This window comes from Corapipo altera, unplaced genomic scaffold, assembly GCF_003945725.1.
Source record: "Corapipo altera isolate COAL_440 unplaced genomic scaffold, ASM394572v1 0, whole genome shotgun sequence".
NCBI lineage: Eukaryota > Metazoa > Chordata > Aves > Passeriformes > Pipridae > Corapipo > Corapipo altera.
In genome coordinates, this window is record NW_020884872.1 from 72,365,037 (window position 1) to 72,389,387 (window position 24,351).

Below are 24,351 nucleotides of genomic sequence, written 5' to 3' on the forward strand. Positions count from 1 at the left end.
AGAACTTGCCATGCAGGAGTGGTAGAGGAATATCCATTTGCTAGATCTGCTTCCAGTAGCCAATGCCAGAGCACAGAGTGCTCCACAGCATATGCTTAGCAGTGGTCAACAGCAGGCAGTGGAAGAGGACTGCCATACTCATTCAAGATACTATCCTGTAGCTAACAGATCTACTTTACCTTGCCTGTTTAATGTTTTCAAAACAGCAAGAATTACATTCTGATTCATAATGCTTAATATACTGTCAAATGTTCATGAAATTTACTGTCTGTGTATCGTATTTATTTTCTGCATTTCCTGTAGCGTCTGCTTTCCCTGTTTTCAGAATTGGTTTGTGCCATAAAGGTTAGTCTTAGGGGTAGAAGGCTCTGTATTTGTTTCTTTCTCCTCCTGGAGGAGTGTCTTCTGATGCTTATTGTCCTTAGTCTTATTGGTCTTATTGCACTTCTTAGATCACCACATAAAGCTAACCATCTCATAATTGAGTTGCTGATGGTTACAAATAGATTATTCTGCATGTTTTGGCATTAGGAAGGAAAATATTTCCTTTCCTTGTGAGGCTTTGTAAGAGAGCCAATTAAGTTACTTTAAGAATTGTATGGTAGCTTTATGAAGGGAGAGCTGCAGGTAAAACAGACCCAGACATTGGCAATGTATCTTTCTTATTTTTTATTTATTCAGGCACCAAGTCTGGAAGCTGAATCAGTGTGCAGAGTCTCCTGAACCTATGTAGGGCCTCCGTGATTACAGTGCAGGATTGGGGCCCAGTGTTTTTCTCCCTCCAGGTTGGGTGGGAGTATTTTTTTATGGCAGATCTACAAGCGTCTACAAGATGGAAGGAAAAGTGGTTTTCCTCTCCACTGTGTGCAGAACTGCTACACTAAAAACCAAGGGCTTAGATCTTTCACTGTTCTGTTTTCTGGATAGTGGTCTGTCTTTGGGAAAAGTTTTTGATCTATGACTGAATGATGCTTTACATTCATTGTGCCCGTACTGCAGATAGTTAACAGGGTACTGGATACTAGGTAATCAACCCTGAAAAGTAAAATTCATTTTTCCACTGCATAGTATGAGAGGCTGTGCTTTGTGACTGAAACTAGGCAGGAGTCAGAGTATTCATACAACAACCAGAGGACAGGAATATTCCTTATCATGTCTGTGCCCTAAATGCGTTCTATTTTTCACTTTTTAGTCATGCAAATGTGGTTGCACTGTCCTTTATCTTGTATTTGTACTTACCTCAGTTTCACTGAGTTTGAATGCTTCTTGGATGCTATGGTATGATCAGTTCAGCACTTCTGTGACTGGAAGATGAGAACTGTTATGTGTCACATAAAGCTTCATACTGGCTGGAATTTGACTTTTGGCTATTTGTTGTTACTCTCTTTCTAACTGAGCCAATTATCTTGCAGTATTAAATTATGTAGCTAAGGAAAAGTGATGTTGTTTTCCGTGTTTGTTTTTTCCATGAGAAAATAGTGCTTTAAAAAAAAAAGTGTTAGGTTTCATTTTATTTATTTATAAGATCAATAAATAATTTATTTTTTACTTCTTGTATCCTATTTTATATTGCATGTTTGCATCATGGAATGACAAAATTTATTTTCAAACAAGATATATTTACTTGTCTTGCATTTCTCTCTTTCTTAGGATTCTTTTTGTTTGGTAGATTAATTTTTTTGTTCTTCGAGGGTTTTCCTGTTTTGGAAGAAATTTACTTTTAACTTTATGTCTTTTACAGAAATGCCATGGTTGTATTTGTAATAGTGCTGCGCTCAGAGCATGGCTTATGTTTTTGTGGACTCAGTACTAGTTTGTGGATGTCTGTATTAGAAATTTCTCTTTTCTTCTGCTTAATAGAATGTTTTTGTTGAAAGGAAAGGAAATGTATGCTTTGGGGTATATTTTTTGTACTGCTGTTGTTACTGTGGCTCTAGCTGATGCACAGACCCATAGTTTCCTATGTGTACATAAGATGCAAGTTATCTTTACAAATGTAGGTATAAAGAAAGAGACTGATTTCTGATATGTCAAACATGCAACACTAAGGTTGCAAGAGATATCAGATGGGACAGTGTCTGTGTCTGCTGGAAAAGATTTCCTGTTTCTTAGTTTGATCTATACAACCATATTTGCAAACAGGAATGTTGGGACCGGAGGGAGCATTAGACGGTGTGGTCCCTGATGAGATCTTGTTCTCTTTAGTTCTCCAGATTTTGACCATCTACATCTGAATTGACACTGAAATTCATGACATATTTTTAATGTGCTGTTTTATATTTGCATGTTGGATATTTTAAATGTACTTATATATTTTTTCTTCTAAATATACATTTATTCTTTGTTGAAACAGGATTAAGGAAACAAATCCTTCATTAGATTGGTAGTAACTAATTTTAAGAGCCAGATATTTACTTCTGAGGAATGCAGGATGTCCCTATGCGTTCTGTTGCGTCCCAATACCATTTGCTGTCACAGCGTGTTGCCTTTATTGTCGGTCTGCTTCCACAGCGTTACTGAGCGCTGCTGCTGTTCTGCAGTTGAAAAGCAGGAGGAGCTCCAGGCTCAAGTCACAGGGTTTGGTTTCTCCGTCTGTAAATTCGGACACAGCAATTTTACTGTGAGCTTTCACCAAGTCTTTTCCCTGGAAACTTGATCCTACTTCAAAAGTGTAAGCCTCCCATTAATGGTAACAGGATATTTTACTACTTTTTTTTTTTTTTTACTTTTTTTTTTTCCCCAAGACTATGTTAAGTAACCTCTCTGGCTTTAGGCCCACACTTGCAAGAGTGTAATGTAGCTACAGTTTAAGCGGCAGGGAAAATACATGCCAGTATAAGTGTACATTTAAGAGAAAAAGAAGACAAAAGTCTGAAATTCATGGTAGTAGAATCTTAGAACATAGAGTAATTAGAAGAACCTCAAGAATTTTGGCAGGCTAAGAGTAATAAAACAGTGAATGCTAGAACATGCTTCAGTGTCTAACGAGTAAAGAGATGTCTAGTATGTATATTATAAAAATAATAATGTTGAGATTTAGTACAGACAAGTACCAAAGTATTAATTAAATCTCATTACTTCTCAGTAAGTGCAGCTGCAGTTATAAGTAATTCTCAAGGCCCTGACCTTGCAAAGATGTGGTTGTCCTACTGACTTCTTCCGGGTCAGAGGAAAAAACACAACAGGAAATTACCCTGAAAATGCTGGAAGAGATTTTTTGAGGTCAACTATTTGCCTTGAAGGTGCAATTGACTGTGCTTAAGCCACTTCTGAGAGAGATACAGAACTGTTCTTGAGAACTGTTGGTGGTGAGCTTAGTGTATTTGGTATTAACTCCTGTTTCCTTAACCTGTGGTTCTTACCAGGCTGGGTTGACTTCACTGGCTATAATTCACTGTTGGGATTTTGGCAAAATGTCCCAGATTTTATTCAACTTGCAGGTGGGATGTGCTTGCAGGATAATGGGTTCTTTGCTAGTCCATTTCTTTGGGGCTTCGGAAAGAAGATCAGCTTTAGGGATGAGAGATCAATACCAAAATAAGCCAGTTTCCTGATGTGTAGAAAGAGAAGCCATCACGGCAACTGTGGGCATTTTGGATCTTGGGGTGAGGTAGCTAAACAGAAATTAGGAATAACTCACCTCTTTTCTTCTTGGGACTGTTCATAGGTTTCAGGAGAGAGTGGGCATCACTTTCATTTTTTTTAGAGGGATAGGCTTAATACCAAGGTATGAAAAGATGAACGGATGTTTCTCAAGATCCTAAAAGCTTCAGCTAATGCTGAGATTTGCAAGTTACTAGTAAAGAAACTTGTTCATGACTGCTTTTTGTTAAATTATTTTATATGAAAAAAGTGTTGTTTGTTGGGAACACCATGTGGAAAAATAGCCTTTGTGGAATATATGAGAAAACTGTCACTCTGTTCAATTTGAAAGCTGAACTGGAAAATTAATACAAAAGTTAAAAAAACCCAGGAAATCTTTCAATCAAAGTGCTCAAAGAGGAGGATAACTTTCTATAACAATCTATTTATAAGAAAGGGAACGCATGCCCTCTGTTAAATCATCTAATGTGGGTGCAGAAAGCCCATTTAACTTACCAGTCACTAAAGGTAGTAGACTAAGCTTTCTGAAGGAAAGCCCAAAAGTTGCTAAAAAGGATTGCTTTGAAGCAGAATTCAAGTTTCAAGAATTATTTCTTTATTCAAAACATTGTGGAAGGACAAAGAAATTGTTGCTGATGTGAAAACTAAGTCAAATCTAAAAGTTGTGTACAGTTTTGATACCAATATTCTAAATTACCCCTTGATCTCCTCCAAAATATTCTATGAAGTACAATTAACAGAAAGAAAAAAGGAATGTGAAATACAGGTGCTAGTTTATGGTTGATGAGAGTACAAAGGCTTTCTATTATTATTATTATTGTTATTATTTTTAAGAAATCCAGAGTCTTCTATAAATCATGGTGAAGAATATCCCTTCAGGTAAAGAATTAAATTTCAGAGTCTGGCAGGTAATGAAAATTGGAAGGGATTTTCCTTGTCTTGATCTCTTTAAGTTAACCTGAGGGGTTCATCTCACTTTTATCTTCCACTAACAAGATTTTTTCAAGTTTCTTTGGAAGTTTTGATGTGATCTGTTTTATTAGAGGTAGTTAACTTAGTCTTCTATTTTTTGTGGATATCAACAGGATAATAATTATTCTCAAAAAAAAAAGTCAGGATATATCAGGGACTACATTTAATAGCCATTGAGAAGAATTCTTGACAAGCAGCTCATTTACAGTTGTTAAAACGAGTCTGAGTGCTCATGTTCTGAAGAATGGTGATCCTGACTCAAATATCCCTAATGTCCAAGTTTATAAAAAGCATTCTTAATAGAATAGATGAAAGTCATACTACACAAAATAGTCCTAGCTTCCTTCCAAACATACAGCTTAAATGAAAGTGATTGTAGAAGTCTGCGTTTTATTTAGAGTCAGTGAAGTCATACAAGCTTAGAAATAATTATTTATAATCACATACTACATCTTTGTTCTTCACAGGGACACAGCCTTTTTGTTTGAAGCCTGCTGTTCTTGAAGAATAACCAAACCTCATTGTGTCAGTTAACTTCTTTTCAAAATTGTTTTTTAAATTGGTTTGGCTACTTTACTTCTCTTAAAAGTAGCACTGGGCTGTATACTGTAAAAGTAAGTTGTTTGGATTTTTTAAACGTAGTTAATCCTTCAATATAAAGCAGGAATTTTTTACATCAAAGAAACTACTGTTTTCTTTGATATTTCTACTTTCTTTAGTAGGGTACTGAGATTTCTCTTTGTAAAGTTTCTGAGCTCACATTCTGACATAAAGTACATGAAAAAATGTTCATTCTGTTCTGGGCTTCGTTATAAATACAAATGCATTGCTGTTTGAAATCAGATGTTCAGAGTGAATTAAGTTAGTGGAATATATTTTAAGAAAAAGTGAATGCAGAGCAAATTTCTTTTGTTCATTTTTATGCATCTCAGTTTTTCACAGTTTTGGACATTTAGGCATGAGGGATGTGCAGTTCTACAGGAGAAACAAAATAATTTAAGATTCATTATTACACTAAAAGGGACTGCTTTAAACCTTGACTTTTATCTTTTTTTTTTTTTTTTTTAAGTTAAAGTAACTAACTGAAAGTTTGGCACAGAAGAAGGTTATTCTTTTCCTCTGTAGATGGGTTCATGTGTATATTTGTTGATACTGTTTCTGATTTGTGCAGAGAGAGTGTGTACTGGTGTCCATTTTTAAAAAAAATAAATGTTATATGATATTTCCTACATTGAAACTAAAAACAGTCTTTTTTTTTTTTGATATCTAGTCATGTACAAGTTGTCCTGATTTCAGGAAGTCATCTTATGGATTAATAATTGTGTTTTCTGGAGTGTATGTCTGTAGCAGAACTTTTGATATTTCCTTTTCCTGCTGTTCCAGAACTACATTCAGATCCTTTAGGTTTCATGTAAGGGCTTAAGAAAATTTACATGCTTATCCTTTTGAGATTCAGCTGCACAACATGCAGTCCAGTCAGGGAAGCCGAAGTTCCAGAGAGAAGCAAGAGCTCATAGCTAAGCTCAAACCTTCTTCTAGTTACCTCTAGTTGGTACCTTATTAAACCTGAAAGTATTGTAATATTTGTCTCCCTTTCTCTGGTGACATAGACGTCCTAAGGTGCCTATTTGAAGCGTCTGAATCACCTTCCTGGGGCCCAGAACTCCCATTTTAAGTGAAAGGATATCCAGACAGGATGTTTGATTCTTGCCTTGGATTACTTAGCCAACCTGAATCCTTCTTCTTCCTTAGGAATTGCTGTAACCATGTTTCCATGTGTTTGTGGGCTTTGCAGACGATAGTATAATGTTTTGCTAGAGACACTACTATGCCATGTGTGTGATCCTCCACACTGAATTCTGTCTGTCTGCTCTTCTGGAGCAGTAAGCAAGCTGCAAATTACAGCATACAAGAAAATCTCTTCCAGGACTTCTTTGCAGTATTTGTCATCACTAAATGGAGCTCCAGCTGGTTTCCAATGCAGGTTTTAACTGTCTGTCCTCCAGAACATTAACCTTTCTGGCTAGTATCAGTAACCCTTAGCAGAAATTTTCCTGGTAGCAGAGTGCCTGTTAGAATAGTTCAGTATGGGTCATGATAATTTCCTTTCTGATTTCTGTTCCCAAAAATACTTGAATGCATTTCCTGTTGGAGATAAAATTGTAACTTGCCTGAATAAGTGTGGAGGGCGTTTGCCAAAGAGTGTGCTCATATTAAAGCAGCTGCTTCTTGCAGTTTTATTTCAGTTTTTTACTGTTTATTTTAAATAGAAGGCACGAAGCTGTACAACTGTTCAAGCTCACAATTGACAGCAGCTTGAAAATCATGCATAAAGTGATTCTTAGAATGGTTGCTGCTTTAACATGTCATATAATAAAAATAATTATATGCACAGTAGGATCATCAACAGTTATTAACATGTAGATTATGAAGATTGGTTTGCTCTGACTAGTGAGCATTTCAGGGGCAGGCTAAACTGTAGGAGTTTGGAAACTCTGCTCCTTCTTATGTAGGGTCAGTCACTATCAGATAATTAATGAACTGAAGTTTTTGTCCTTTCATTCTATTGACAGAGAAGTAATGTGCAGTGGAATCACAGAATTGTTATGGTTGGAAGAGACCTCTGGAGATCATCTAGTCCAACCCTTCTGCCAAGGCAGGAATACCTTGGTTTTGGTAGGGTGTTGAGAGTTTTTTTTGTGCATTTACAAATACACTTAGTTTTACATTTGGAAAAAAAACCCAAAACGATCAAAGGAGGACTATATACCTGGGATAGAAGATGGTGAACTCTGAGTTTTCCCTTTAGCTTCAGTAAAAATTTATTTTAGTCTTGGATCAACTCTCAGAAAGGCTTTGCATCCTACACAGACAAGCTCTATCTTTGTTACAGGGCAATTTAAACTGCTAAAAGAGTGTATTGATAGAAGTCTTCATCTTGAAGTTTTATGTGGCCTTTTAGATAATCTGGCCCAGGTCAGAGCATGTCTTGAAGATACAACCCAAACCCTTTAACAGCATAAGAAATTTCATTCAAAGAGCTGAGGGAAGAAAAGTTTGGATTGCTGTCACAGTTGCAGTCCTCCATTGCTGCCAAGAAGTTGTGCTACCATGTTTTCAGATTGGTATGAATTTGAGCACTGAAATACTGTGCCTGTGGAATGTTGTGTTCTTGCAGTTTCGCTAAGGTGATGAAGTTGTGAGGTTGGGTAATCATAGCTAACAGATGCTTTTTTCTTGTCATCTGGAAACAATGAGGTTGCTAGTGGCTGCTACCGTTTGAGTGCCTGGAATCAACCAAGAATCTTCAATAAGGGAACGTCTAGTTTGTAAACTCTTCCAAATACTTTTCCACCCACACCCATGTGCCAGATTTAAGTTTTGTGGATCTAGTAGAGATTGCAGGAATTCCTGTTCTGTTCATTCAGTATTCTTATTTTTGGGAAAGATTCAAGTCTTTTAAATTAATTTCTTCCCTTTTCCCCCTTGTTCTCTAATCTTATCTAGTGTTACACCTTTCATTTTGCAGTGAGTAGCATTAAATCGTGAAGGTGAGGGCTCAGAAAAGAGTCAGTCACATGCTTGCTCTTGCCACTGAAAGGCAAGATCATCTATTAATAATAATTCCGGGAACTGAGTTTTTGGTTATAGGACATCAGCTTCAGATAGCTGAGGTTTTGGCTGATTGCTATTCCTAAGTAAGCCCAAAGAGAAAGTTTTCCTGGAATCAGTGCAAGTTTGGGGTTAGGCTTTCTTCAGTTATGGTTGGTCTTACTTAATTTGTGAAAACAGAGCTCATGTATGTATGAGGTAGGACCAAATTCGACACTTGGCAATTGAATCTGTGTTTTGGTGTCTGGAATGATCACTGCTTAGTGGGTATAGACTGGTATTAGACAAAGATTTTTGAAGATGTATTACACACTTCCTGGAGCTTTTTCTTTTTTAGTACCCAGTACTCATTTTGAAGTATTATTGATTATTATAATCTGATTGTGATAATTGCTTTATATTATCATTTTAACCCCTTTCTCTATAACTCTTATGACATTACGCTGGCCAGCAAACAAATAAAAAATGGATGCCAGATAATCAGTGTAATAATTACTGCTGACTGCTGTCAGGTGTGTCCAAAAGTAATTTAAAAATCAGTTTTGTCTCATAAGACGCTAGTGGTATTTGAGGATTTTTCAGTATCTTAAGCTTTAATCTTGTTTGCACACTGATGTGATAGGCAAGGCAGAAATGGACAATTAAGTGAGATGAGAACCAGAAACATCATTTTGTTTTGGCATTCTGTATAAAAAAAAGTTGGTTTTCAAAATTTTTTTTTGATTTTCCGTTGGCAAGAGGAACATTAACACACATCTTTCATTAAACGTGGGAGAGGTTTGATCCTGACAGTGTTCTACCAGAAGAGGCTTATATTAACTGTGTAGTTTCTACTAAAGTGGTTGTTTAGTCAGGACCTCATTGTACTCAAAATGTCAAGATTGTGACATCTTCAAACATCAGCTAGAATAGGGGACTAGTTTCTCTGGGAAGTCTGCCTTAAGGCATTATAGTCTGTTACTGCTATTTTTATGCGTGGGTGGATAAGTATCATGCTTTTTTCAAAAGACAAAACTATTACAGACTGATTTCCCCTCCACTCCCCTCACTTTGGATAGCAACAGTGTATTACAAAACACCTATCAGAAAGCCTTCTTCTCATCCTCATTATCGTGGGATAAGTTCATGGGGAAAATGTACATGTTAAAGGAGTGCTAAGAATGAGGAAGAAGTGATCTTCTCCCTCTAGTACACTACTGTCAGCTCTTCTATCCATGAAGAAATATTGCTTTCTCCTGCTGGTATGTATTGGTGTTTCTGACAGAAATAAAATGAAAAGTAGTTTCAGAGTTTTTTTTCCTTCACCCCTCCAGCAAACACATTAGTTCAGTATTTCAACTGAATGCGTTAATCCTTTGCAGTCAACAGGAAATGTTGTCCTCCTCTGATAAAGCTGGAATCTGTCTCATACTACAGCTGTGTGTTCTTAGTCCTAGGCTACATATAACAACTTCACAGAATAGTTAAGGTTTCAGGGGAGCTCTGGAGGTTATCTGATCCAACGTCCGTCCAGCTAAAGCAGAGTCCCGTAGAGCTTGGTGTCCAGGATCATGTCCAGACAGCTTTTTGATATCTCCAAGTAGTAAGACTCCACAGTCTCTAGGAGTAACCTGTGCCACTGTCTAGGTCACCCTCGCTGGAAAAAAATTGTTTCCTGATGTTAAGATGAAACCTCTCATATTTCAGTCTGTGCCCATTTTTTTTGGTCCTGTCACTGGGTACCACTAAGAAGAGCCTGACTCTGTCCTCTTTGTACCCTCCCTTCAGAAATATATACTCCTTAATAATAAGGTCCCTCTGAGCCTTATCTTCTCCAGGCTTAATAGTCCCAGATCTTTTAGCCTTTCCTCATAGGAGAGACACACCAGGCCCTCAGTGTGTCATCTCAGTGGGCCTTTGTTGCATTCTCTCCTGTATGTCCATGTCTCTCTTGTACTGAGGAGACCAGCACTGGACACAACACTCCAGCAATAGTCTGACCAGTGCTGAGTAGAGCAGAAGGATCACCTCCCTAGACCTGCTGGCCGTGCACTTCCTAATGCACCCAGGATACAATTCTTTGTGGCAAGGAACCATTGCTGGCTTCTGTTCAACGTGGTGTCCACGAGGATGCCCAGGACATTTTCTGCAAAACTGTGTTCTTGCTGGATGTCCCCCAGCATATACTGGTGCCAGGGGTTGTTCCTTCCCAGGTGCAGGACTTTGTACTTCTCCTTTTGAACTTCAGGACGTTCCTGTCAACGCATTTATCCAAGCTGTCAAGATCCCACTGGATGGCACCATGAACCTCTGATATATCAGCCAATTTGGTGGACAGTTTGATTGACACCCAGTTTGGTGTCATCTGCCAATGACTAGACAGGACTGGACCCAGCACTGGCCCCTGGAGTGTACTGCTGGTCACTGGCCTCCAACCTTTGTGCTATTGATCATCATAAGTGCTATGTAGGATGATGGTATCAAATGTGACAGATGTGGTATCAAGTGATGTGACAAAAAGCAGTCCTAAACTATTATGGAAGTTCTTATGATTTGCTGCTAAAAGAAGGGTCATTTTCGCAGGTCTTGTAGTCTGTATGCAGAGAGGGCTTCAGAGTAGAATCAGGAGGGCTGAAGCACTTAGTGGTGGGTTTAAGTTTTCATGTAACAATCTGGGCAGAAGGTGATCAGAGGGTGATTCTGTAAGAGTCTGGAGACATTTATCTGCTAAAGTTTTCCAAAAAACGCCACTCTTGAAGGAGCTGCGATACTGAGGACTTGCTGACTTAAAAATTCTCCGGATATTCAGCACATACCCTGTAATTCTGTACTTCTGGGGGGCTCTGTGTGTGAATCAGTGTCCTCTGTACTCCAAATGTCTGTGATTTATATGGAAATGAACTCATCTCTTCTGCTTTCTTTTAGAGACTTGCTTACAGTCTTTTAATCTAACTTGATCTAAACTGATTTGTATCATGCTTCTTTCTGTTCTTTTGGTGTAATGACTTTCTGAGTAAGAAGGAAAACGTGTGTATGGAAGCATGCAAAGTGTGAATTCAAGTGTTGCTATGCATCTAGAAGTGTGTCAGTATAGTCGAGGCAAAATCTGCTTTGTTTTCTATGTTCTAGTAAAGTAGAATGGAATACACTGGCTTTAGCTTCTTGCATTTGTAGTGTGAAAGTAAGCAAAATCTTGTACCTTAACATGTCTGTGGCTTAGAGGAGTAACTCCACCCTGCTGTGCCTCGCAGTGCAGTGAAGCTGAGTAGTGAATCGTAGCTGCAGTTGTAAGCAGTACATTGGCAAATGCAGTATCCCCAGTGGGCTTCATTTTTAGGTCGTCTCTGTGTGGAAGTGGGAAGAAAGGAAGGATGGGTGAGTGAATAGGGACTAGCTGGCTCTTTCACAACTGGTCTGTAAGTCTTTTGATCATAGGCCATAAAACAGCATGGTTCTCGTCTTTGGTGTCCAGCTGTTGTAATCTAGCTGATGCTAGAAGCAAAGAAGCTAAGAAGCAAAAGCACAAGACCATGAAAGATAGAAGGGAGTGACTGTGATTCTCTAGAGTTAAACAGTCTTTAGTCTTAGACTCCAGAAAATGGTGTAAATAACACTTGGACTTTGTATGTGAAATGAGGAGACAAGAACATTTTTGCCATTTGCGGTGCATGCACAGCAAGCAGATTCCAGTTTTGATTTTGCTGTTGCCTCCAAAGAGTTGTGTGGTCCTGAGCAGCTTGTGAAAGGTGTAAGTTTACAAAGCATTTGTCTGCTTGATACACTTGTAGTGTGTTTAATTTTTAGAGTCAGAGTCTCAGGAAGTTTGAACCCACTTATAGGTTGCATACATCTCTGAACTACTTTTTGAACTTTTTGTTCATTCTCAGTTTATATGTGTGCATGCAGATGTATGGTGTCTTCCTTCCTATGATTGTCTTCTGTGCTCCAGTGTCTTGAATATAGTTGGTTGAGGATAGGCTCAGGAAGCTTGGCCATGTTTGAAATCCATGTCACATACTAAAATCTTGATGTGGCCCAAAGCTGCAAGATACTTTCTGCATGGTTCAAGAGACTCCCCAGAGCTTGGGGTGTGATTTGTGCATGGGAGGTGATTGTGTCTCCTTAGTGTTTCTGTTGCTGAAAGAAATAGTGAAAGACAAGACTGCAGAGTCAGCAGTGCTTACCAGTTGGTTTCCTGCCCTAGCTGAGGATTTGGCTTACACCACAGCCAAAACCAGCTCGTTTTTCTGATCAGTCACACAGTGCAACCTTGGCATGGGAAAGGCACTTGAGTGCCAGTGGCCTCTTGTGGATCAAAAGCCACAGCTTGGCCACCCGTTGTATTGCCATGGTCTGTTTAGCTACATGTTCACCACATTTCTGAAAGTGATAGTCAACATCTGTTGAATTTGGTGTCCAAATTTGAGTACAAGAAAAATCACGTTACTGTTAAGTGCTGTGCTGTAACTAGCCTGTGACTTAGTTTCACTATTTGAAAAATAAAGCATGCCTAGTAAGGGCCTTGAGGCTGAATTAGTGTATTTTGTCACATCCTGTGGCTTGAAGGTGAAAGTGGTAGTTTATGTAGCTCTGCTAACTGACTGATTTGGGATTCTTTTATTTCCTTAGGTACAACATTGATCCTGGCTTGTACTGTCCATTTTTCTCTCTTGGGGCATGCATGGAAGGTTTGAACTCTTTGTTCAGTCAGCTGTTAGGAATCTCCCTTTATGCTGAGCAGACAAAGAGAGGAGAGATTTGGTCTGACGATGTTCGAAAGTTGGTAAGTATTCTTGTTCCCAGCGTCTGAAACCAAAGAGAAGATAGACAAGGCAGCGTGTTCCTGTGAGCCAAGTCAAATTTTTTTTTGAAATTACTTGGGTACCTATCAAAAGGACAAACTAGTTGTCTAATTTTAGTTCAAGTTAGACCTCAGGGTCTTTATACTTTCTAAGTGCCTTTTGTATGTTTGGTATTTTATGAACTTCACAATGTCTCTGTGTAGGGTGCCTGAATCAGAGGCAGTTTTTCTGTTTGGAGATTACTGCTGTACCTTTCAAGATGTCCTTTTGAATGAGCCCTGCTAGTTTTTTTAGTTTCAATTTGTAGATAACCATAGATGACTAGAATGCTGTAGGTGTGGATCCTAGCAGTCATGTGTCTTTGCCTCATTTTTTTAACTCTGCGTGTCATCTTTACTTTGTGATTGATTTTTATGCCTTTTATTTTTCTACCCTCTTTTTAGGGGTGGGTGGAAATAAAAACTTGGGCAGTAACTTGGGCAATAACTTGCTCATCAAGTTCCCAGGTTCCTCTGTTGTCTTCCCTACATTTATTGACTGCCAGATTTTCTCCACTGCTTTTCCACCTCCAGGCTCCAGCAAGAACTGCTGTTCTTTATATCCTGTGGGTCAATTTTAATTACTCCTTCTATTTCTATATCCATGGTAAATTGGCTTCTGTTTGACATTTGAGGGCTGCTTTTAATACTGATCTGTGAGTGATTAGTTTTGAGTGAAATGCAGAAACGTCTGTAGTTTGAGAGACAAGCTGCGAATTTTCTATATATAATTTTTCAATTAAATTTACCAATTGATTTTACATTAATTATTCCTAGTTCATTTGGCATTTATTAATTTTAAATCTTTGAATTAGAATATTGTGTCTTCAATTTACACATCTTATCAGTGCTTTCACTGTGGAAATGATACTCTTTTTTTTCTTCAGGCTGTTGTTCATGAAACTGAAGGTTTGCTAGGATACATCTATTGTGACTTCTTTCAACGACCTGATAAACCACATCAGGTAACATTTTTTATCTGATTTCAGTGTGGGTTTTATTTGGGTAATGAGTGTAGCATTAGTGCCGTTTATGTTCACTGTAAGTTTTTCGTAAAAGTTATCTCAATTTAAAATAAATTAAATTTAAACAGGGAAAGTCTGTAACTTGAAATGTGCTTTTAGGTAATACATTTTTTTGTGAGTAACTGTTCATTTAAAAAACATCACTCAGTAGGCTGAACTCAGACTCTTTTTGGTACAGAATAACAGGCACTATGAAATGTCACAGAACTCTGTTTAGAGAAATCATCACGGCTAGGCGTCGCGAACGAAGATTTGGGATTTAGAGAAATGGTAGATATTTAAACACCTATTTTCTGGTCTACTGTTCATAAGTAGGAACAATCTGAAATTTACACTCTCTAAAGGTAAAAGCTCGTAATGAAAACTAATTTTTATTCAAAATGCTACTTAAAACTGTAAATGGTTCTAACTTGTGGCTTGCTCACTACCTGGTGCCAGTATACTTACTATATGATGCACTACAATACACACTTCACTCAGTAGAAGCATCTGCAAATTATCACCTTTAGTGAGGTGATGAGTGGACAAATTTTAAATCTACATTAGCTTAATGTACTACTCTGTTTTGCTAGTATTTCACAATAGGAGTGCTGTGTGGTATTAAGATGAAGAAGTTATTGCTGAAGAGTGAGAGGAAAACTTAATCTATACATTATGGATTTGACACATCAGTAAATTTCTTTGAGCTTGTGATATTTTTTTAGAAAAATTGAGAGGTTTTGATAATTCTAAAAAACAATATTTTCTAAGAGCAACATGGTGTTTTCTTTATGGAATAAAGTAATTTCCATATGAATTTGAAGCAAATAATAAAGATGGTGAAACAGTGAGCTGCTATTGATCAACACTCTTAGTGATCATTGAATTCTACTTGTGTAACTGAGTATATGGTTAGATTTAACAATTTAGGTTTAATTTAATAATTTAATAATTGTTTTAATATCATTGATGTAATGACATTGGCTGTCCATATGTTTGCGTTTATCCTGAAAAGGATTGTCACTTTACAGTTCGAGGAGGAAGGCTAAGGGAAAATGGGGAGTACCAGCTACCAGTTGTTGTTCTTATGCTTAGCCTTCCCCATTCAGCAAGGGGTGCACCAACACTATTAAGTCCTGGCATGATGGAGAATCTCTTCCATGAAATGGGACATGCTATGCATTCTATGCTGGGAAGAACTCGGTACCAGCATGTCACTGGTAAGAATGCTTTAACAGTGATTTGTTTTGTTTTGGTTTAGTTAAATGTTTAATTTGCAGAAGAAAAGAGTGGATTAAATAAAAAAAAATCAGAACAAAACAAGAAAAAAAAGAGTATGAACTAGCAATGGTTGAGTCATGCGGATAGTTCTATACCTTTGAAGACTTGAAAATGCAGTATCAGGTCCTCAGATATTATCTAAAATCAACCAAACAACTCTTGAATATTCTTCTTCTTCTAATAAGAATTAGGCATTTGCATCTCTTCTCTATGTACTGTTGATCTTTGTTCTGTTGTTGGTACCCACTCTTGCAAGTTTGCCTTATGTGGCGTTTATAATTGTTGGAACAGTTGGAGGATTGAAAATAGATTAAACTAAAGTTGTATCTGGGTTAGAAATGATTTAGGAAATTGAATGAAGAAGAATTAGTGAATTAGGTCTTGCAAAGAGCATACACTAGCAATATAGAAAAATCTGTAAAGCCAGGACTTTTCTAGTTTATTCTGATTAAAGCAAAACTGATACACTGAAAACATACTGTATTTGCAAGCGTGACTAACTGGTGGGCCTTTTAGTCATACATGAGTGAACACAAATGAATATGCAATCACAGCTTACTGGATGCACAGGAAAGGAATATTGCCTTTTTTAATTTAGGCTCCTTTCTCAAGTAGTGGCAGTGAGTGTATTGGCTGACAGGTTGCTGGCTTCTATAGCCTTCTGCAGTTGTGGCAAATGGGTCCAAGACGTGCTGGCTAAGGCTGCTTGGCATGCTACTTTTTTTGGCTGTGGACAGCTTGGTATATTCTTTTCTATAACAGTATGCTGAAAATCCCAAGTGCAGTGGACATTTACTTATTAAAAAGCCCACAACTGAACAGATGCGATTGAGGCTTTCTTGTCTGAAGAATTTTTTTTTTTGTTTTACTCTTTTTACATTAGGCTAATGATACAAAGGGGTGTCCATGGTACAGTTAATATTTTATCAATACATACCTTTGCACCCAGAGGCAAAATATACTTTTTTTAAGTCTTCCACATAAAATTAAAATATGCTGAGCTGTTTCTGAGTATGGGTCTACTGGACATGGTTAAAACAACAGAACACGGCATGCGCTCTTTCAGTATAAGCTCTGTGTAGTCCTTGGGACAGTTAAGGGCTCTCCCCACTGCTTCCACTCATATAGCCTTTCTCATCTTGACCTACAGGAGTACTTAGATGCCCAGAGTAACTGCTTTGGTGAGAGTTCTCTTGTGCTGAATCATGTGTCTGCATGTCAAAGTCTTAAAGGGGCAGGAAACGGCTAATTTTGAGGCCTCAGACTTTCCAGGAGCCCCTGTGTATGGTTTCAGTGTTGCCTTAGCTCCAGGCAGTCCTGTATCCCAGAGGATTTAACTCGAGATCTAGCATTGCAAAAGCAGCGATGGAGGTCAGTGGTGTTGTTTCTGCAGAGAATCTTTTTTTTTTTTTTTTTAGGATTTGGAATGCTTAGCAGTCAAAGGGCTTGTCCCAGGGATGTCTGTTAGGGGCCATCTCCTCTCATGAAACACTAGGGTGGCAAAGTATGGAAACAAGATGACTGCAGGCTATCGTGAGAACAAAAGTTTTGACATTCTAGTTGAGATGAGATGAGTATTTGACATCTTTCCTGCTCTCTCCCACCTTCTTTTTCTGATTACATTCCCAAATATTCAGGAACCCATCCTGCCCTCAGTGGGCCCAAAACTTGGATAATACTATATGTTTTTGACTTAAGATGTACTGCTTTTTAAGCTAATCTTTCATTTGACTATATGCATTAATTGGTCGTTTCATGCATATGTATGTATAAGATTTTTCAAAATGTAGCCTTATATTCCATTTTAGTTTATCATGCGGTATAGAATACCTACATTTGTTTTACAGGAGGGCTAACTTATCCCAGATAACTGCCCAACCTTTTACCTTTCTGATTTTCAGAGAGCGTAAATCATGAGTTTCTTCAATGGTTATTAAAAGAATTATGTTACTTTGTTAAGGAGCACTGAGAAAGCATAAATACCTAGACTGGTGTAGTTCTGCAGGCTTTTGTCTTGGGACCTGCCTTGTTTTAGGCTTTTTAAAAATTATTTTCAAACAACAACAACAAAAGACTACTAATGAAATGTGATGACACAAAAGAAGGATTGGGGTATTACATAAGAGCTGAATGACTGGATACTGAAGTCTTAGAAGTAAAATATAATTCAGAACTACACAGTGCACATCATGCATTTGCAGAGCACAAAGAGAATTTATGCTTGGATTTTTCAGCAGTAGTGGAGAAACAGAAGAACAGTTTTATGTATTAACGCAGAACTGCATACAGTCTGTGAAAGAGTCAAATGTGATTTGAAATTGCATCGGAGCTGTATGTAACAGCAGTATGTGTCAGAATGGTAAAGATACTGGTGAAACCTCATGCAATCTTGGGCATAGTTTTGTGTCTCTAGTCTGAAGGTGAGTTCAATCTGAAGCAAGTACAGTGAAGAACTGCAGTGGATAGTTTTTTAGACTTTATCTTGCCTTTGAATAATGATGGCTCTTAGAATATGTTTTCTCTCAATTTAGGAGGTCAAAAACAGTGTGACAAATGCTGTTTATACTAGAGTGGTATTTGTCTGAAAACACTGAATATAAACATATTATAAATTAAGATTAAAAATTAGAGAAAGGTTTATAAAGATGAAAGGAGTCATTTTAAAAAATAGTCTTCAAAAAATAGTAAAAGCTTACACAGATTTAAGACTGATTTTGAATGTTGATATTGTCTCTAGCAGACAGGGATAGAGGTAATAACCCAGTGGGTCCATTATTAAAGCAACAACTTTTACATTGCTGACTTTAATACAGAAGTTAAAAATTCAACTTTGATGTGGTGATGTGTTACGCTTTTTAATAACTTCCATTGTGTAAGGTGCTGATAAAGATTAGTGTAAATAAGGTTTTTGGGAAAGTACTACTTGAAAATACTAACATATTACCTCACTGCACTTACATAGAGCATGTCTTCAATCTGCAAGATTGTTCCTTGAATGAATGACTTGGTGTTATAAAGTGAGGTTAATATAAAACATAAGTAAGCTCAGCAAACAGATGGAAGCTAAAAATTGTAACTGTGAATGGGATTAAGGCAGAGTTTTATTTACATTGTAGTTTAATTTAGGTTTAGGACACTTAAATAGATTTGGTGTTTCATGTAGGGCCAGTTTGGCTACAGTCTGGTTTAGTTTAAAAAGGGTGTGATCCAGGGCTTTATAAGGTGCCTCACCCAGCTGTTCAAATATTTTGTTTTACTTTGTGATTTATAGTAAAATGTGTAGGATTATAATGAAGCTTTTCTGGCAATATGTACAATAATGGAAATAAAATATTGACTTAATAAATGAAAGAACGTTAAAGTTCACCAAAAGTCCAAACTGAAAGTTGCAAAACCTTTTGGGAGAGTTAACTATTTGTGTTAATGGAAATAGCAAATGCTAATATGTACAATTATTCTACCTCTAGGGACCAGATGTCCTACTGATTTTGCTGAAGTTCCCTCAATTCTGATGGAGTACTTTGCAAATGACTATCGAGTGGTTAACCAGTTTGCAAGGCATTATAAAACAGGACAGGTAGGGGAAATATAATGTGTAAAATATTAAAAATAGGAATTAATGTATTTAGGAAAAGAATAATATTTTTATGTGTAATTTATCAATAATGTTTAAAGTAGAAATAAACAATGGATAGAAAATATTTTAATATTATAATTTCAGTTATTCAGAAAAAAATGTAAGTATTGTCATTGCAGAAAAGATAAATGTAATCTGCAAAAGAATACCAGATTCTTATATCCAAGGTTCAAATCACATACTTAAAAATTTCAGGCTTTTTTCTCTTACCTAGTGTAGTAGGTGAACAACTTCTGTGTGATTTGAATTATTTGAAATATTTTAATTTAATTACAGGTAAGTTATGACAAAAATAGGATTCATGACTGAAATCTCTAAAGTCTATCTTAAAATAAAGCTCAGGTACCAAATCATGGACAAAAATGGAAAGGATCTGCAGTGTTTAAAAACTCCCATTTTTAACACAGTATGGGGTAGTGATTGAAATATTTTGTGATGAAAACCATACTGTTCTATTTAGGATTAAATTAGGATTCTGTTAGATGCATTTTTAATGCATCTCTGCATTAAAACTCTGATGCCTTTTTTACATGAAGCTATTGCGTATCAGTCTCCTGCAAGGATCTGCTTTCTGTGGAATATTTAAAGAACAGTGCTCTTTGGAACAAGGTGACTTTTGGTGATCACTTTAAGATATGGCAGCAGAAAATTATTTGTATTTGTAGAGACATTTCAAAAACGCCTCTTAAGTTGTGTAGTGTGTTACACTTCATTGAAGCTTTTTATCCAATACTAAGCGTTCAGTGTATTTCAGTAGTGTGGAAGTAGAATTATGTTTGCCTCTATTGAAAAGTTAGGAAAATATGTTGCTTAACTTCTATTTTAATAGATACTGTCTGAGAAATTTGCTCTGTAAATATTTTTTTTTTCTGCAACAGAGCAACCATTTCTGTAGAATTGATTGCACTGATCTTGTTGAAACCTGGGAGTTAAGTGTACCCAGATCAGGAGTGTTCATCATTTATATGTTTGAGTCCACATACTGAAATATTGCTTTCTGGTGTTCTCTGTAAAGTTCATGTAGTGTTTAAACAGCATGGAGTTAATCTGACTGCATATGAGTTTAGAGAATGAGCTTCTCTAAAACATCTGAAAGAGATTTGTGGAACATTATTTATGACTTTATATTTTCAAAATGACTTAACAAATCTAAACCATGTTTAGTTTCAGTGCAAAAGCTAAGAACCAGACGCTGTGTCCCATTTGGCATTTCCATAAACTTCTTCTGTTTATTTGTGGTGAAATCTTCCTCTTTCAGAGAGCAATTGAGAGGAGTTTGATGTAGAAATTCAGTCTTGAAGGGGGCAAGAATGGATTATGCTGGAAGATGAGAAGAAGAGCCTGAAACTGCTCTGTGGCTTTTGAGGGCTTTAGATGGCTTCCTTTTAATTGCTTTTTGAAAATTTCGAAGTGGATTTTTAAGCCATTATCCAACATATATAAATCTGCTTTTGCTTATACTGGTTCATCTAAGCTGATTTTAAGAACCTAATATTGGATTTCTGTGTCTTCCATTTAAATATGAATAGATTGAAGTAATCTTTTCTGTTCTTGAAATTTAGTGATTGTTATACTAATTACTTTTATCTGTTGTGTATATGTTACAAAGTACTTTGAGTAGAAAATCCCACCTTTCTTACAACTTCACAGAGATCTTTTTAGGGCTTATTTTCTCTACTTTTCCCCTGATTAATTTTTCTGTTGTGCAAATAGGAAATTCAATCTTTGTTTTTTCCCCTCCAGTTTTTTAGTTATTTGAAAGAAAATGAGTCCACTTCACCCCCTTTTCAAGGGGAAGTAAGGAAGGTGGATGAAAAAGTTAAAATGTGAAATTTGTAAAACCATTTAATCCAAATGTTGTTTTGTATGAGAATTTCCACTGAGTTTCTTCTTATGAATTAAGAGACTGAGCTTTTCTGTGTGAGAAGGATCTTTTCTGCAACAACTACACCAACGTAGCTCTGCTGGACATTAACATAAGGAAGGCTTTCTACCAACCCAGCCTGTGGCAGAGGCAATGCAGATAATTTGAAAAAGCATCCTTCTTTTGGCATTGCTGCATCTACGTTTTTGCAGGTAGACTTCAGGTTGTGTAATTTTTAACAGTCCTATTGAACATATTTACATCAGAGAAACTTGTTAGTGTACACTGTCTGAGCTTATGATTGCCGTTGCTATGAAAGCCAATTGTAGAAGGACTTATCCTTTGTGATCCACACTTAGGATTGTTGCTTATGCTTACGGGAAGAGGAGGGGGGAAGAGGTGTTTTGGTTATTAAAACATGTGAACTGTTGAAAACTGTATTTCAGTAGCATTGCAGAAAAAAAATGGTTGGCAGGCTTTCAAAGATGAGAATGCAGTCAACATTTAGATGTAGATCATGAAGGTGTGGTCCAAAGTGTCTTGAAGTTTACAGAAAGCTTGTGTCTGCTTTCTGTCCATTTTTGATGGTTGTGTTATTAAATACTGAGGAGTGACAAAGCTTGCAAGCTCTTCTGGCAAAAGGAGCAGGTCTTTTGAATATAGTTGTAAAACCTGACCAGTACAAAAATGTTTGTTTCAAGAAAGTTGCAAGCCTACTTTTTCTTCCATCTGAAAGATAACTCAAAACAGAAAATCCTTGAGTTAAAAAAAAACGAATAGAGGGGACTGCGTTAATTAGTTACTAAAGTTGAATTAGTCAGGTAAGCTCATGAAGTCAAACCATACTGAAGTGAGGTCTGCTTAAGCAGACAATCTGGTGCATGGGTACCATTCTGTACCACTGTGTTTGTTTGTTTAATTTCATTTGTTAAGTGCACAGATATGTGGTAGGTCTGAGCTAAATCATTTTAAGCTTGTGTGTCTTTGGAGGCTCTCTTTAACAAAGGCCAGTGTTTCAGCTGTTCAAATTTGAACTGAGTTCATTTTTCACAGAGATGGAATTACAAGGACAGTATTGTATTAGCATGATTACAAAAGTAAGCCCACAGATAGTTAACAATTGTAATGTATTGCAGTTACTACAAACAGTAAGGAGTTAAGAGTGCTTTGGGACACAGGGAATTCTGTTCTTTTAGCTACCATGAAAAACATGCAGAAAAATTCATTCCAAGACCTTCAAATTACTTAACAGAGAAGGATGGAAAAGTGGAATGCAAAGTAAAGCATATAGTATTTAGATTTAAAAAATTGAATGGTTATTCAATTAATAGAGTTGTAGCCAAAGCTCTGTGAAGGCTGTCTTTCTTTTAGAAGGAGGATGACTGTTGCATTCTGGTTTTATCCAAGAGCTCATCTTTTAGGATAAGTAAAATACTTGTGCTGATTTTTTTTTTCCTTCGCTCAGCTGCTTATCAATGGGCTGTGTGAGATTGTAATGAAGCAAGGAGGAAGAGTTTCTATTGCCTGAAACAGTACATCTTCCTGAGTTCAAGACCTCAGCATATCTGTGTGCATGACATTCACAGAAATATACCTTAGAGAACAGTAGTGATCTTTGAAAAACTCTCTGGAGTAAAATTTTGTTTCCCTGAAATCTTAAGTATTAAGATCCCAAAGGTGTTTCAGGGAAAAATAAGTGATCTCTTTATCAATCTTTCAATTAAATCTAATTTTTTTTGTATTTGTGAAGGGTAATATTGGCCCAACAAGGATATACTGCAGGACAGGCTTCATGTTTGTTCGTTCATTTTTATGTGTTGAAATTCAGAAGCTGGGTACATATATGACAGGCAAAATAGTGGATGTTGTTCTATACCATTTTTGGCCCAGCTAACTTTTGACTTGGATAAGAGGTTAAAAGTGTTAGCAAGTATTGCATAAACAACCATGCAACTTGATAGTTTTTCTTACCTGCTTCAAGTTCCAGATTCCACAGAGTTAATTCATAATATTTTCTTCACTTATGTGTAACGTCTCTGAGCTGGATTTTTTGTTCTGTGAACATTGTTTGTCTTGAAGTAATATCATTTGCACAGAATATAAACATATGGCTTTGCCATATCTATAGACTTCCTTGTATTATTTCTTAAACACTGTAACACACTATAAAAAGCGTAGGTATGATTTTAGAGTCTGGTTTAATAGTGAGCATTACATTGTACAACTTGTAATACCTGTCTTAATATTTTAGCAAGATCCTAGTTATTTTATCCATATTTAATTCGTTTGGTTAAGGAAGCTGCTAGCCAAAAAAAAAGAAAAGAAAATGTTTGCTAGGGAAAACATCTATTGAGAAGCTTCAGGAAATGATGGAAGAAGTATAAGGTCAAGGATTCATATACAGATATTCTAAAAAAATCTGGCATTAAAATGTCTTTGAATATACTTGTGAGCATCTGGATGGAAAGTCAAAAAGAGTTTGCTTAATGACTTGAAAAGTGTCTGCGACTTTCAGCACGTGGTGGCATGGATAATTTTGTTGGCATAGATGTGGAATAAATTCAACTTTGTTAAAAATTTCAGAGGGTAGATATTTACTGTTCAGGATGACTAAATATTTTTGTATGGGTTATGGTGGAAGGTCTGATGCTGTCTCAGTTGAAGTTATGAAAACTGGACCAGCTCAGTGTTATGAGTTATGTGGGCCTCTTGTATTACTCAAGTGAACTCTGCTGAAAGGTCAATAGGAGAATTTGTTACAATATCTGCTTTTGAGGATTAGACAGAGTGATCTGGGAGGGCTTTAACTGCTCCAATCTATTCTTTATCTCTAAAGATAGTAATAACATTTTTAACAGGCATATAAGGGAATATGACATCAATTTATAGAAAAACAGAGACACAGTGATTTCTCTGTTGCTATGTAAATTACTGCTGATACCTTAATTGACTGTTTAATGCTTTGCTCCACAAATGAGATTTCCTTCTTCAATGCAAAGTACTTCAAATGTGGTTTTATTACCATCAAGTTTTTTTGTATCCTCAGCCTCTTCTAGTAATTACCATCCTGTTTAAAAATGTATAATAATTCTGTGATCTGAATTTTTTTTTAATTCAAGCCACTACCCAAAAACATGGTGTCAAGACTGTGTGAGTCCAAAAAGGTGTGTGCTGCAGCTGATATGCAACTCCAGGTATGTTCTTTGCATGCTAGTTTCTACTCTCTATTCAGAACTTAAAGAACATATTTTAGTTCCTATGATTTTACCAAATTTTAATTTTAATGTAGACACATTATCTGTTTTTTTTCTTAATTGTCATGTTTGTTTTTCTGAACGTGTTCTGTGCTGTCTGCTTCAAGCTAAATGCCTAAATCTTTAGGAAAATATAATAAAACTCATGGCTTTGAAAATGATTGCATTATCAGAATTCCCAAATGTGTTTTAAGATTGAATTCTTGAATTAATGGAATCATTTAAGGAGAACTTGAAGTAGAGGACGTATTGGATACCTGAAATCATTAAAATGTTGCAGGACTGAGAGATACAGGCCACCTTAG

General features: G+C 36.7%; 1 protein-coding gene across 1 annotated transcript in view; it reads left to right on the plus strand.

Moving 5' to 3' along the window:
* Window positions 1-24,351, plus strand: part of MIPEP (mitochondrial intermediate peptidase) — a 73,264-nt gene that overhangs the window by 16,452 nt on the left and 32,461 nt on the right. The window contains exons 11-15 of the mRNA XM_027652346.1: window positions 12,796-12,949; window positions 13,894-13,971; window positions 15,026-15,230; window positions 18,759-18,868; window positions 23,912-23,986. Of these exons, the coding sequence (XP_027508147.1) occupies window positions 12,796-12,949; window positions 13,894-13,971; window positions 15,026-15,230; window positions 18,759-18,868; window positions 23,912-23,986 (622 nt within the window). The remainder of the gene's footprint in view (window positions 1-12,795; window positions 12,950-13,893; window positions 13,972-15,025; window positions 15,231-18,758; window positions 18,869-23,911; window positions 23,987-24,351) is intronic.